This window comes from Euprymna scolopes, chromosome 37 (genome assembly GCF_053919585.1).
Source record: "Euprymna scolopes isolate OS-2025 chromosome 37, ASM5391958v1, whole genome shotgun sequence".
NCBI classification, from domain to species: domain Eukaryota; kingdom Metazoa; phylum Mollusca; class Cephalopoda; order Sepiida; family Sepiolidae; genus Euprymna; species Euprymna scolopes.
In genome coordinates, this window is record NC_136518.1 from 5203298 (window position 1) to 5220340 (window position 17043).

Genomic DNA, 17043 nt, shown 5'->3' on the forward strand with positions numbered 1-17043 from the left:
TGAAAATTGAAAAATTCGTGCTACGGGATTTCTGTTTCTAAATAAATAAGAATTCTGCATTAATTAAAATATAATATTTACGCATGTTTTACGACCGGGCAACACCAGACAGTCTGCTAGTATTAAACTAAAATAATATAGTTACTTATGGCCGACCTATATATCACTGAATGTGTGCAGTGCCCAGTGGTTGTACCTTCCAAAACTTGCCAACCACTTTCTGAAAGTTTTCAGGATAATTATATGTGGTTCTTTTTTTTTCTTTTTTTTTTTTTACATAGGCATCACCACATTATCAAGACCAAGAGGCCACTCAAGGATAAGGGTTAAAAGAGTGTACAGTAGAAATTGGACAATATAGTAATCATTAGTAATGAAAATTTGGTAAATTTGATAACTTATATGGAACGGTTCATCAAGAACTTATTTATGTTGAAGACAACCATATTATAGATTCTTTTGAATATGATTGTTTTTAACCAAAATATGGAATCTTTAATATCAGAAACCAAATCTGAATCGACGCTATTTCCTGTGACTGTTGAGTCGGGTGTTCTTCTGTTAATTACGAAAAAAAGTGTTGGGAAAAACAGAGCATCCTTGCTTCAAATAAACTTTTGTGGATATCCCCATGTATGCAGCTTGCGGTTATCCTTTACGGAGATGGTCCCGACGTCCGCCTCGTTCTGAGTTCGGAGAGAGGCCGTCTGACGTAGGCGGTGTCGAGGCAGAAAATTATCCTAATCCTAAAATATGCGATATGTCACAGACAGATGCTTTTACAAATATTGTGAAACAAATCACAGAATTTTACAGGGTTAACTAACCACGTGGAACTATTCTAATCATGTGGACTGTTTTTTTGTTTTTAAATTCTAATTATTTGAACTGGTGAATTATCAAAAATTTGAACTGTTTATTTTGTAAAATTCTAATTATTTGAACTGTTTATTTTGTAAAATTCTAATTATTTGAACTGTTTATTTTGTAAAATTCTAATATTTTGAAGTTTTTATTTTGTAAAATTCTAATTATTTGAACTGTTTATTTTGTAAAATTCTAATTATTTGAACTGTTTAAAATAAAAAAATAAAAATTCTAATTATTGGAACGGGTTTTTTCTCCTTAAGTTAACAACTGGGCACTTTATTGAAGGGGTAATTTTCTGCCTCGACACCGCCTACGTCAGACGGCCTTTCCCCGAGCTCAGAACGAGGCAGACGTTGGGACCATCTCCGTAAAGGTTATCCCAGCTTGCTATCTGTAAGGGGGTCCACCAATGTGGATAATGTTCTTCGACCTGCATGACAATAAAAAAAGAACCGATGTCGATATCTATCCTTCTATTGCCCCCATTTCATAGAGGCTTCCTACAAAGGGGAGGTAATTACATCTATATATACAAAAGACAAAATGTGTGTCGTTTGTATGTTTGCCAAAAACTTTTCTCAGCCGCATCGAATTGGGTCGATACCGATACCATCTGAAAGAGCGATATATCGCTCGAATTATATGCGAGAATTAGAAGAAACACTCAATTATTTCGTATAAAAATTAAATGTTTATAACAAGGGAGGGTCGGAAAAAAATCGTCCCTTTTAAACGACTTCGACAAGTACACATGCGCGTCAGGCATTCTTTCTTGAATTGGTTTTAATAATAAAAAAAAAAAAGCTAACGTATTTTCGCTGATAGCATCGTGGGGCAAGTGGTAACGAGGTCGGATCGTAACCTTTTAGTCTTAACGTTCGAGCCCTCGTAATGGTGGTCTATTTTTCTTTTTTCAACAGGTTTTTTTTTTTTTAAGTTTAATCATTTAAACAGGGTTAAAAGCTTTTTACTTGCCATAACATTTTTCTTATTTCGGGGCTTAGGCAATGTAATTTTTTTTCCTTTTAAACTGAGTTCGCTTAAACTGGTTTTCACGTACTTGTTTTTTCCGCCAATTACATTTTCGTGGTGTTGTTGTTGTTGTTGTTGTTGTTGTTGTTGTTGTTGTTTCACACCTCTCTCCACCCGGGCTGCATCTATTTTTTTTTTGGGGGGGGGGGGTAACTCAATATCCTTACTACACTGCCTCTCTCCACCCGGGCAACGCCATTATCCCCACTAGTTTTATATAAATGACAGTTGTCCCTTTTTCTTTTTCTTTTTTTTTTTTTTTAAATATTTTACCTCAGGTAGTTTGAAAAGATCAAGGGCCCCATTTGGGGGCTAACACTTGATTTTGCTTAAATTTATATTCGAGAACTCTTTTGAGAATAGATGCTTTCCGTTTAAGGGATGCTATCTGTATTTCACTGCAGCTGAGTCTTCCAGTGATCGCATCTAAGTAATTCTTTAGATGTATTTCATTAGACCAATTGTCCCTACGACAACCGGTATAATGCTTATCTCTTTCAGGCACCATTTTATTTTCAAGCCATTCTTCCGATTCTGATATTTTGATTTTTTTTTTTCCCCCTATTCTCAAGTGATGGAATTGCCCTTATAAAGGATCCTAACAAGATTCTCCTTCGTTGGACTGAGCATTATTCTGATCTCTTTGACAACCCCTCTAATGTTGATGAGGACGTCATCAATTAATTTTTATCACAACAGAAACTTATCCATGAAATGTCTGTGTTCTCATCTAAGAATGAAATTAGAGATGCAATCAAGGAAGTGAACGTTGGGAGAGCTCCAGGGCTTGATGGTATTCCGGTGGAAGTCCTCTTACATGGGGGTGATAAGCTTGTTCATGAAATTCTTCATCTTATCACTGATGTCTGGAAGAGTGTTCCCGTCCATCAGGATTGGGTTAATGCAATTCTTATATCACTGTACAAGGGAAAGAGGCCCAGGACCGACTGTGGAAGTTATCGTGGGATAAGTTTGTTGGAAGCAGTTGGCAAAGTATTTTCCAGAGTTCTACTCAATAGACTGTTAAAGTATATTTGTCCATCCGTCATTCCAGAAAGCCAAAGTGGCTTTTGTCCGGGTAGAGGAACCACGGACATGATCTTCTCTGCTCGGCAGTTGCAGGAGAAATGTACTGAACACCGAGTTCCGCTTTATCAGGTTTTTGTTGATTTGACCAAGGCTTTTGATACGGTGAACAGAAATGCCCTATGGATAATTCTGGGGAAGTTGGGATGCCCACCTCAATTTCTACGATTACTCAGGGAGCTCCACACTAATATAAAGGCTCGCCTGAACTTCAACGGATGCCTATCAGAACCCATCTCGGTTGACAATGGTGTGAAGCAGGGTGATATCCCAGCACCTACACTTTTTTCTATTTATTTTACAACTATGCTTTCCTATGCCTTTAGGGATTGTTTTCTGGGTGTTTATTTGCGTTTCAGAACCACAGGTAAGGTCTTTGATCTTCGTAGTTTTCATGCTTCTACAAGGACCTTTCAGCACCTGGTTCGTGAATTGCTTTATGCAGATGATGCCGATCTCATAGTCCATAGTGAGAGGGATATGCAGGGTATCATGGATCTGTTTTCGGTGGCCTGTGCGTCTTTTGGGCTTACTATTAGTTTTAAGAAGACAAAGGTCATGTTCACACCTCCACCCGGTAGACACTGAGACACATTCTGGGCATCAGGTGGAGCACTTTTATACCTGATATGGATGTTCTCATGCGAGCTGACGTACCTTGTATCGAGAAGTTGATTATACGCAATCAGATGAGGTGGGCTGGACATCTGACAAGGATGGACGACGAGAGATTGTCAAAGCGCCTGTTCTATGGTGAAATTACACAAGGAAAGCGTCCACAACATAAACCGAGGAAACGCTTTAAGGATACCATCAAAGATAATCTTAAAGCTCTTGGTATTGATGTGTTCAGTTGGGAAAGTGCTTCCAATGATCGTAAAAAGTGGCGCTCCTTGGTCTATCATGGCTGTGATAGTTTTGAGAAGAAAAAATATGAGCATGCAAAAATGAAGCGTGATATCCGGAAGAAAAATCTGTCAGATATATCAGGTCTGTCAGAGGCTTTCGTGCAGAACCACATCTGTGATTTATGTGGTAAAATGACTTTATCCAGAGCTGGTCTAGCTAGCCACAAGCGATCACATGGAGATCAATCTTTCTTTGATGGGGAAAACACTGCGGGGCACAGATGTTCTGCTTGCTCTGTGGTCTGTAAATCGAGTGGAGGCCTGAAGCGTCATATGAGCGTCCACAGTAGAGCAGCACCGGTTGGCATCCCTCAATCTCAGCTTAAGTGTGACCTTTGCAACAGACTGTGTAAGAGCAGGGATCGTTTGAAGAGCCACCTTCGTTCCCACAAACGACAGAAATTGATGCATCTTGATCACATCTCCACATGTATATATGTATGTGTGTATATATATATATGTATATATGTATGTGTATATATATATATATATATATATATATATATATATATATATATATATGTAATAAAAAAAACAAATAAAAAAATTCAAATAAAATAATATAATATAAAAAAAATAAAAATAAAAAATAACAATATTTGAAAAGTACATGAAAATGAATGAGTAATCAACAATAAAGTAAGGGAAAGATGGTCTTCTGTCAAGAAGAGACAATCACCATATATATGTATATATATGTATATATATGTATATATATATATATATGTACATGTATGTATATATATATATATATGTGTATATATATGTATATATGTACATGTATGTATATATATATATATATATATATATGTGTATATAGATGTATATATATATGTGTGTGTATATAGATGTATATATATATGTGTATATATATATATGTACATATATGTATATATATGTGTATATATATATATATATATATAGAGAGAGAGAGAGAGAGACCTTAGACAATGTTTAGTAGGTATTCAAGTTCTTTCCAGTAGGCATTCAATGTGTGTGGATAAAGATCAACTGAAAATGAGTATGTGAGCTATACTCGATCAAAAATCCTCTCATTTTGAGAATACATTTACCACGATATCACGCTTTTTGCGCTTTTTTTTTTTTTTTTGAAAACGTGTCGAATTTAACACATTGCATAATTTAACACATTGCATAATACGCTACGCTTAAGCAAAGACTTATAGTTTATACTTCAAAGCAAAAAAAAAAAAAAATTAAATATCCTCAGAAAGTTTGAGCAGATCGTTAAATCGACTGGTTTTAATGATCAATACATGTTTCGTATCAAAACCAGTTATGCATTTGCAACTCCCGCCCACGACATTCAACTGATGTAGAATGTACTTATGTCGACGTCTTCAAATTTTAGTGTTTTCTTTTTGTTTTGTTTTTCCAGTAAAGCTGACGGCTACGGAGGACCGCGACAATTGTTGGTTTTGGATCCGATTGCCGAGAAGCCGACTCGAATGGATCCCGCTCTTCTTTCTTCCAATTTTCAAAGCCCCCGCACACTGGTAAGCGCAAACTTTTTCTGCATTTAAACTGTTTAGTTTAGTCATATCAGGCCCATTTGGTATTCAAGTAACTTGATTATGTAGTAGAGCTGGCCTAGGTGTATCAGAAAGCGGCCATTAAAAATGATGATCAGAGCTTTAATAATTCGACCCCCTGTCTTTCCAAGTTTATAACTACTTGAAAAATGTAATTCAAACCCTAATTTTTTTTTTCAATTAAAGGAACAAAGACCAAATTTTTAAAAAAAATAACAGGCTTAATAGCAAATTATCCAATATTTGTTTTTTTAAATCGGTTTTCTTTAAAAAGAAAATATAAAGAAAATCAACATATTTTGACTTGCTTATAAATATATATATATATATATATATATATATATATATATATATATATATATATATATATAAATGCCAAAAAAATTACTTATCTAAAAAGAATACTATTAGATGATTATTCTTCATTGTTAAGAATTTATCCATATTTATATTTTAAATCCCATGTATTTTTTAAATAAAAGGATTTTTTAAAGCGCATTTTCGTAACGTAGTTAGCGCAAAGGTTAAAAGAGCTCCTCCTGCTACTATGAAATTTATCAAATATGGATTCGTCAAAGAGACATAAATAATGTCTCTTTTTTATTGCGTGTGTTAACCAAAATTAGTATTTCCCCCCCCCCCCTAGTTAAAAAGAAACGCATATTCACTTATAAGTTTTTCCCCTAAAACAAAAAATCCAGTTCACCGATTTTTTAAAATTCTTTTAATGAAATACACGAGTTTTTGATTGATATATTTTAATACTTCTTTATCGACTAATTTTTTTTTCTTTTAATATCTAAAAAAAGAAAACATTGAATGAAATAGAAAAATTTGCCGTCAACCTCTGGTATTTACTTGACAATATAAGCATAACGTGAGCTTTCATTAAAAAAATCAACGTGGTTTAAAAAAAAAAGGTTTTAAACTTTGGACTTTACAGGTAAATTTAAAAAAACTATTCTTTTTTTGTTTCAAATTAGAATATTTTCTTTATTGATCTTTTATCTTCAATTTGTGATAGATAAAACTTTGGCACATAAATTAATTATTAAAATTTTAATAGACATTTCAAAAGGGGGGGGTGAATTTGAAAAAAACGTTTGTCTAAAATATTATATTTGGTTTATTGGAAAGAGCATAAAATTTCACATTGACCCTGAAAATATCGTAAAAATTGAACCAATAGAAAAATTTCGATAGATTTTTAAAGTTTAAAAATTCGTAAAATTCGATTGATTTCGTTACATAAAAAAAATGGCTGCATGAAGGCACGCTGGCATTTTGTAAACACTGTTTTTAAAAAAAAAAAAAAATAATATTTCTATCATTTTTTAAACAACTTTAATAGTTTATTTTGGAAGTATATTCCATGCAGAAAATAAACAACCCACTTTAAAAAGAGAAATTACGAGATTTTTATATTTTATTCGCAGTTTTCTGTTAGGGGTGTCAAAAATTCCTCCAAATTTCTGATACACTTAGAGCTGGCCTCTATTCAATGTAGCCGACTTCAGCCTCAATTACCGTCTCTATACGGGTCCGGAACTGGAAGCATGCCTTTTCTACAAGCGCCAGGGGGAGCTCGGCGAATACTTGGCAGATGACAGCAATTAGGTTGACTTTGGTTTTGTGGGAGGTCATGTTGGTGATTTTCTTGATGTATGACCAAACGAAGTAGTCCAGCGGGTTCAGGTCAGCTAAGGAGAAAGTCATAGCACTCCTTCTGAAGTCAAGCCTGGGTCTCTTTGGACTTGTAGCCCGGCACTGTCCTGCAGCCATATTCAAGGTCTGCCAGCGGCCACCTGATTGCGCCAGGGGATCACCACACTCTTCATCACATCCAAGTGCATTTTGGTGTTGACTTCCAAACCGACTTCAAAGATGTGAGGTGGCATGATGCCAAAGACCATAACCGTGGCCGAAAATTTCATTCAGCTGCGCTCGCAAGCATTGAACAATCCGGATTTACATTTTGAGGGTGTTGGCAATGGTCTTGTTGTCATAACTTTAATCAGTACAGAGCATGAGTTGTACAGCGGCGCATCTCCGATTTTGCTTGTTGAACATCGTGTCACTTTCAGACATTATAAAAGGCTCCTATCGCTGACAATATGCATCTGAAGAAAGTCAAAGGTTACATTGACCAAAACGTTGTGAGAATAAAATCCAAGTTCAAACAATATAAATAATTCACATTCCTCATCTGTGACGTCACCATCTTGAGGGACCTATGTTGTTCTCCATTAGAGAGGTTGAGACCCCCCCCTAAACCCTGAGTTCCAGAATATTACCAATATCGTTATATATTCACTGCTGCCGGTTGTTCAGAATGCATTTTCCAGTCTATATAAATGTTTAAATCTACTTTTGTTGCTGGTCCAAAATATATACACACTGACAGCGAGTAAAACACAACCCAGCTGATCTATAAAAAATATATTGTTTTTATTTCACACTGACAAATCAGCTTTTGATTATAAGTATTTTGGCATTTCTGAAGGCGCGTGAGGTTGGTGCGTGGTTGTGTTGGAGGTTGCTGGTGAAGAAATGTGACAGTCTAGCTTTTGTCTAACAAACTGCCCATTTTCTCTTTGTGACGTTTTTTTTACATAATATTCTTTTTCTATAGGAATGTTTAATATTTCCCATTGTCTATTGTTTCAATCCTTTGACCGATATCCTCTCACATATTTCTGGGTCAAATTATGCATTCCATCAGACAATGGTGGAAAGTCCGGCATTTCTCACATGGAATCCATCTGCATGTGTGCAATCCATCGGATGCTTCTTTCCCAGGGTCGCCTGCCAATATCCAGCAATATTAAATCCAGCCATTTTGATTTAAAAAAGAAATGGGGTTATAATCAAAATTGTCTGCTTTCTCTCACCTTTTCTTTTTCTCTCTCTTTTTTCTCCCCCTCTTTCTCCTTTCTCTCTCTCTCTCTCTTTCTCTCTCTCTCTCTCTCTTTATTTCATTCTTTCTCTCTTTCTCTCTTTTTCTGTATTTCTTTTTTCTCGCTTTATTTCTTTCTTTCATTCTTTCATTCTTTCTTTCTTTTTTCTTCTTTTCTCTCTTCATTTCTTTCTTCCTTTCTTTTTTCTTTCCTTTTCTAATTTTTTTCTTTCTTTGTTTCTTTCTTTATTTATTTCTTTCTCTTTCTTTCTCTCTTTCTCTTTTTATTTCTCTCTTTTTTTCTCTTTCCTTTTCTTTCTTTCTTTCTTTCTTTCTATTTTTTTCTTTCTTTTTTTTCTCTCTTTTTTTCTCTTTCTTTCTTTCTCTCTTTCTCTTCATCCATCAATTCCTGTAATCTGATCTACCTGAAATTTTGCATGAGCAATGATTTATATCTCTTTGGGTTATGTGGCAAATTACAGCTCTGAATTATGGTTTCAGATTTACAGGTGTTTGAGCTGAACCTTTTGTATGTTGCCTTGTAATCTGTCGAGCGCTCGAAGATGGATTTGGAGTTATCCCAAAAAGATGAGCTAAAGTTTTTCAAAAGATTGATTACACAGGATGAAACCTGGGTCCCTCACTATGATCCATGGCCAAAAGCAGAGTCAACGCAGTAAAATCATTTGGACTCACTGCCTCCAAAGTGTAATAAAACATGGACATGTGAAATGCAAAATGACGTCACTGTAAGAAAAAAAGGACTATAAAAAAAAGAGAGAGCACGTTAGAGACGACGATCAGGTTAGAGACGTAGATGACGTCACAGCTGTAATGAGAAGTCACGCGTGGCAGGAGAATAAAGAAATAAATGTCATTGTTAATAAAAGGAGACCAGTTATTTTTTATTTATTTATTTTTTTTTTTTTACACACGTTCACCTCTAACAAGGCATATCGCCACTTGGACGTAATGGGCTACTATTTGGGACCATGCCTAGGAAAGATTAACAAGATGTTGGTTTACATTACATTTAAACTTCTGCATATCAGCACAGTCAAAGAAGCAGGTAGCAGGAAGTGAATTTCAACGTCTAGCTGCTCAGGGGAAGAAACTATTAGAGTAGAAAGCTTTCTGGCATTTAGGAACCTCAACAGTGAAGGCGTGGGATTTTGTTGCTAAACGTGTTTGTCGGGGATATATATACATAAAGTGCAAAAACTTCATCAGAGCAAATTCCAGAAAAATATTTGTAAAACAAGCACAGAGATGCAACATTGCGGTGATGGGACAGGGGTTGGAGCTTAGTTGACAAAGTGGGACCTATTAGATTGAAGATTCTTTTTTGGACCCTATCCAAGAGGGAGATGCTAGTGATAGATGCACCAGCCCAGATGTGGCAACAATACTCCATGCATGGGCGAATGGTGATCTTGTAGAGGTACAGGATACTCTCAAGTGTGAGTAGTTTTCTAGCTTGATAGAGGGAATCCACCTTCTTTGCAGCAGCCTTTGCAATGTCCTCTATGCATTTGTTTCAGTTCATATTCCCTGTGAATGTTAGGCTGAGGAGTTTGAAGGACGAGTTCTCAGGTAGGTTGTTATTTGTCAGAGATATTGGTTGTCTTGGTCTCTTTTGCGACTGTGTCTACAACGTGTTGGGTCTACTTGAAATGTCTTTGGAGACCAAAGATTTTATGGTCTGTTCCCTAGGTTTCATGGGTGGGAGCTTACTAAAGTAAGCTTGCAGTCTGTTTATAAATAGAGCTGGACCTGCAATCCTAGTTCTATCGGGATCAGCATCTGACCTGGCAGCGATAGAGGTACTCCATAGACAAGTTCGGCTGGAGAGTATCCCAAGTCCTCTTTAATAGCTGCACAACAGCCAAGAAGGACAACAGGTATGTATTCGCTCCATCGCTGTTGGTCAGGGTAAGTGCATAAGGCAGCTTTCAATTTTCGATGGAAGCGTTCTATCATCTTGTTCGAAGCTGGGTGATAGCTTGTTGTTCGAATACGTTTGATCCCTAAAATCCTGGAAAGTTCCTGAAACAGGTGGGATACAAACTGTGCTCCACGGTCTGTGGTAATTGTTGTGGGAACTCCATAGCGTGATATCCAGCCCGATATAAGGGCTTGTGCTACAGATTCAGCCCTGACTGACTGGCCATGGTCTAACCAGATCGATGCGAACATGGCTGAACCGAGCATCTGGGGTGCTGAATGTTCCCAGGGGTGCACGGATATGGTTGTGCACCTTTGACTTCTGACAGGAAACGCAGGAACGTGTTTAGGCAGTGATCTCACGCCTAATATTTGGCCAGAAAAATCTAGCTGTAATCAGCTTCACTGTGGCTTTGCGTCCGGGGTGTGCCAGATTGTGTAGTGTGTCAAAGACAGTCCTATGATGACCCATGGGAACAAACGGTCTAGGTGAATCTGTTGAAGTGTCACATGATCTGCGTGTCGAAAGTAGGCATGGGCAGATACGTGAATTTGCAAGTTGCGAGTTTAGGTGACTACAGATCCAATGTGTCCAGAGTTTGCTGGTCTAAGACCATTTGTTGTAAATCGATATCCGAAGGTGAGAACAGAGAATTAATAGGGAAACGGGATAAGACGTCTGCCACAGTGTTCTGTCCCTCAGAGATATGTCAGAACATATAAGACATGTAACATGATGACATACCTGTTTTTGCTGCTCACTCCTAAGGGATTCGCCATCCATCCTTGAGGGAGCTGGAACCTGTTTAAAGGAAACGCTTTAAGACGGGGGCCCCGGACAAACGAGTATTTTTATATATATTCTTTATTCACTCCCAGGCATCTCCTCAGAGCAGAACTGGAGTGAGTCGATCTTTGGTTTGTGGGGGGGGTCTTCTATGTCTCCATACTGAGACCGCCCCTCCGACACTCATGGGGAAGACCCGTTTTTGCCCATCTGTCTTTCTCAGCATCTCAAAGCCCACTCACTAAAATTAACTCGGCTTATTCAAACCGGAACCCCTGACATGTCCGCATACCTTCCGGTGCAACTCATCAGTCACCCAATTTGATACATGTTATAATGTGACTTCTTGACCCTTTCTGCACAGGCATCTCGTCAGAGCAGAACTGAACGACGATTTTTGGCTTTGAGGGGGGGGGGTCTTCTATGTCTTCATTCTGAGACCGCCCCTCCAACACTCATGGGGAAGACCCGTTTTAGTCCATCTGTCTTTCTCAGCATCTCAAAACCAACTCACTAAAATTAACTCGGCTTATTCAAAACCGGAACCTCTGACACGTCACGTCCGCATACCTTCCGGTGCAACTCAACGGTCACCCAGTTTGATACATGTCACAATGTGATCTTTTGACCCTTTCTGCACCTGCATGCTCGATCAACTTATTGTTTCCCACAATTCGATCTCTGTTATTTGCTCCGCTCGACAGATAGATAATTAGATAGACAGATAGATAATCAAATAATTGATAATTCTACCCGGCGTTGCCCGGCATTTACCTAACACAACCACAATTACTTTTTCCTTTTTCTTTCCTTTTTATTTTTGTCACAGGCCGCCATGAATTCAACTATCCAACGAACCACGCCTTTGGGTTTCCGTCCGGACTCTAAAACAGCCAAACTGACGCCATACAGTACCCTCCCACCAATCCAAAGACACAGAACCAAGAACCAAATGTCGACCGTTTTTGAGCCTGAATCCTGGACGATATCTCCACGGCACTTATTCAACGGTGAAGACGCAGGAAACGCTGGTTACTTAGGAAAAGTAGAAGAACCAGACTTTCTGAACCAACGTTTAATGAATAACATAGACATTGAAAACGAATCAACAACTCGTGACGTCATTACAACCGACACTCAGACCGATGATAATTTCCTGTCTTCTGACATGAATGCCGACCGGAAGTACTTGCTGGGTTTGTTACCACGGACACTTTACCTTCCCACGGAGCCGTTAATGCTAAGCAAGGAAGATGAGTTCAAGTTGATCCGAGTTTTGAACAAGGAAATGCAAGGGGTTCATCCAAATCAACTGCGGGAGATTTACACGGTGCTTTCGGCTATTGACCACAAACTGACCGGTTGGTGCAGCTTTCAGCATCTCACTTTCGCCTTGACCAAGAAACAAGTAAATTTCTTTCTTTTTTTTTCTTTTTTTTTTTTTTTTGCAATTCATCTATATGCTAAAATTGAACGTGTGTGTGTCCGTCTCACTTCAATAATCATGTATCCAAGTTTAGTTTTTATGAGCAATAAAGTAAAGGCTTGATCTTAGTAATAACTAGCTGGCATCCCGGCGTTGTCCGGTCGTACAATACGCTTAAACATGATATTATTATCATAGTGGAAGATGACTATCTTTCTGTTTACTGAAGAAGGTCGTTTTCGGGTCAACATGAGCGAAAATATTTTGGTTTTGTAGAGCATAATTAAGTTTTGCAAAAGGAAGTAAAAAAAAACAAACAAAGCATCGATGTTAAGTGCATTTCGTCTCAGGAAGCCAATATCTTGAGATAGCCTGGCCTGGTAGGACCAGTATAGATCAATAAATTCATTTTTATCACTAAATAGATAACATTTATCCATGAGGTTTTTATTGAATGAAAAACCCTAACCCTAACCGTAAGAAAAGAGATAAATTATATTTTATTTGTGACACAAACACAGAAAGGATGCATAACGGCATGAAAGGGGGTCAGGTGTATTTGTCAAGATTCGTGTTTTGTTTACTTAAACTTTTTTCACATTGAAACGTAAAGTACACGTATACATTTAAACAAGACGTCTCCTGGCCCGATGGGTCAATGTTGATACATTGTCCATTAATAGTATTATGTCTGTACAAAAGTTTATACTTATTGAAAATTACATATTGAAAAAAAAAAGTTTTTCAAACATCTGTATTCATAACAATAACGACCTTTGCTCTTTATAATTTGATTCCATTTGTTAACGACCTTATAAATGCCTAGTTTGTAACATTCTTCAAGTTTCATCTATTTCTTCTTTAAATCCTATTTCAAAAATAATTTCATTACGAAATTAAATCGCCATAATGCATTTTGGTTACTGCATAAACAAGTTAGCTATTTTAATCATTTTTTTTTTACAACTGAAAAAAAAAATGTGTATGTGTGTTTCTCGCGTGTACGTGATCCACACGTTTTTTGTGTTGTTTTTTTTTTGTTTTTGTTTGTTTTTTGTTTTTTTCATTTAATTATTTATTGAAATGAAAAAAAGATGCAATAGCTTAAAATAAATACAATCTTTAAAAAATCTTATTAATTAACATAAATTTTTTAAAATTAAATCCGCCAGAATGCATTTTGGTTACTGCATAAACAAGTCAGCCATTTTTATTTTTATCTTTTGTATCGGGTTGGTGCAAAAGTTTTTACCGATTTAAAATTTCATCTTCAAAATAAAATAAAAAAAAACTGTGTTGGGTTTTTTGAAAAAAAAACTTTATTCATAAAAATAGCGATCTTTGTTCTTTAAAACTTGATTCTATCTGTTAACGACTTATGAATGTTTCGCTTATAAACTTCTTTAGATTTTTATTTGAAATATGAATCGAACTCATATTCAGTCTTCTCTCATACAGTACGCTTAAACATGATAATTTTATTGATGCAAATTGCGTATGTATCATTATAGAATCAATCCTCTATTTATTAGTATATATTATGCGGAATAATTTTCCCGGTGGACTAATTAATAATAATAATAATAATTTAAAAAATAATAGTGATAATGTCGTTCATCAAATTCCGCCCGTGTTTGTTTAAAAAATCACAAAAATCAGCTGACGTCATATTGATGACGTCAGCTGATTTTTGTGATGAATGTCCTGGAAAAATCATTTCGGATTAATGTTTAGTTTCAAAATATGCAAACGAAGAAATGATTTGTTGCGATTTTATTGTAAATTGAATTCATTAATAAGAAAAAAATAAAATAAAATGGTGAGGTAAACCCGTAATTAAGCAGATCATTCGATCTGTAGTCGAATGTTCTCCACTGAGCTATATTTTCAGGTAGCAATAAATCTGTTTTTTTTAAAGAAGAAATGATTTGCTGAGATTTTGTTATCACCCTTGGCCGGTGTAACTTAAAATATTCACCTATAAATGTGTGTTTCTCGCGTGTATGTTCCTTTTTTATCTATAAGAAAGAAAGGCTATTTTTAAGATCGGATTTTTTTTTCGATTTTCAATACTTAGATGAATTTCTGCACAAAACCTATCTAAGAACACTGCCAGACATATAAATTAGAGGCAGGAACACGCACTCACATTCACACTAAGCTACATTCTTCTCTCGTGATGTTAAACTAAAGTCAGCTAAATGGTTTTGTAATCTTCAAAATAACTGATAATCAGGAGGAGTTAGATCAAGAGAATATGACGGATAAGACAAGTTTTCCGATCAAAATTCTCATAAGAAATATTTTATCCGTAATGCTGTTTGAGGACGAGCATTATCATGGTGGGAAATGGCTTCCTTTCTGTTGATTAAAGAAGATCGTTTTCGAATCAGCCTGGACTAGAATATTGCAGAAAAATATGAATGATGTTTTAATAATCTGAAATAAAAAAATATAAATAAATAATAATTATATAAGACAAAACAATATGCATTAAAATTAATTACAATCGCATTTGCAAACAACAATTTTACGCTGACATGATATTTGGTCATTATATAATCTCTGAAGCTAGAAAGCAGTGCTCGCTATATATATATATATACACCTACCCTACATATATATATTGTATAGCTACATATTATATATATATATATATAATAAGTTTTCAAAAACCTTTATAAACCAGTAGGAAGGTATACAAAATTTTAAATATCCGACAAGGAGGCAAATACATTATATATGTGTGTGTGTGTGTGTGCGTGTGTGTGTGTGTGTGTGTATACATATTATATGTATATATATTATATATATATAATATGTATATACATATATATATACATACATATATATATATATATATACTGTTTTTAAAAATAATAAATAAATAAAAATGTTATATACGTCCAAATTAAAAAGGGCGACTTTCTAAGTAAATAAAAAAATGAGCTCCGAGGCGGAGCCAATATTAACCGTATGTATCGCTTGAAAAAAACAACAAAAAAAAACAACAATAACAAAATCTTAATATATATACATATATACATAAAATATACATATATATAATGTATATACATATTATATACATAATATATGTATAATATATATACATATTATATATATAATATATACATATTATATATATAATATATATACATATTATATATATAATATATATACATATATATATATATATATATATATATATATATATATATATATATATATATATATATATATATATATATATATATATCTTTAATATAAAGCTGAACGTCTGTGTGTGTGTCTGGTTACGAATAGGCTCCTATATGGTTGACTATTATAGAAAACTGATCACTTATAATGATAGAAGATGTATCGAGACACAGGAATGGGTATGTTTGATCAGGCATAATGATGATTCATTAAAATTGTGGGGTCTGCGTACGCGACTGGTCCACAAAATATGGAAATAAAAACTTTAAAAATTAGAAAAAAAACGTTTAAAAGTGTTTTTGATATAGATGTACGTAATAATACTTTGATAAGTTTTAACTTAAATAGGGATGGTATAATAAAATTGTGGGGTTTGTGTTCGCGCCTGGCCTCCATAGAATGGAAATAGCTACAAACTTTAATAAAGACTTTTCATATCTATCTGCGTAAGTATACTTTGATAATTATGTTACAGTTTGAAGAAATATGGTATAATAAAATTATGGGGTGTTCGTTCGCACCTGACGTCCATAGAATGGAAATATGTCACAAAGTTTAACAAGGTTTTTTAATATAGATCCACAGAATATTGTGATAAGTGTTTCAGTGTGAACAGGTATGGTACAATAAATTATGGGGTTTATCTATTTTATTTTTACTTTCATCATATTTTGCTTTGGTTTTGATACCCCCAAATTCGAAGCTATCTCTTTACAACCCTTCCTTTTCATAACCTATCATACTTTCATAAATCATTTTCTGTAGGCTGTTTTTAAACCCAGTCAACGATGGGTACTTTTGCTAGTATAATACTCACACACACTCACACACACTCACACACACTCACACTCACACACACTCACACTCACACACACTTGCACACACACTCACACTCACACACTCACACACAGACACACTCACACACACACACACACACACTCACACACACTCATACACACTCACACACACTCACATACCCACACACACACACAATCACACACACACACACGTTGTATGCAGTCCATGTCGCAAGGAACATAGGACAAGTAATAACTCGACTCCTTTTTTATGTAACAACGATATTTATTTCCTCATTCTAATGCCATGCATGACTTCTCGTCATGGATGCATTAATTTCTGCACAAAACATAACTAAGAACCCTGCCAGATATATAAATTAAATTTGTGTGAAATTTGCAAAAGATAGACTCGTCGTTTCAGAACCTATGAGGAAGACACACACGCACACATACATACACACACATACACATGCACATAGACACACATACATACACATGCACATAGACACACATACATACATACATACATACACACACATACAC

At 35.5% G+C, this 17043-nt stretch overlaps 1 protein-coding gene across 4 annotated transcripts in view; it reads left to right on the forward strand.

Moving 5' to 3' along the window:
* Positions 1 to 17043, forward strand: part of LOC145261047 (uncharacterized protein C1orf87-like) — a 164131-nt gene that overhangs the window by 79721 nt on the left and 67367 nt on the right. For all 4 annotated transcript variants that reach the window (XM_080119208.1, XM_080119207.1, XM_080119209.1 and 1 more), the window contains exons 3-4: positions 5296 to 5413; positions 11906 to 12484. In XM_080119208.1, the coding sequence (XP_079975334.1) occupies positions 5296 to 5413; positions 11906 to 12484 (697 nt within the window). The remainder of the gene's footprint in view (positions 1 to 5295; positions 5414 to 11905; positions 12485 to 17043) is intronic.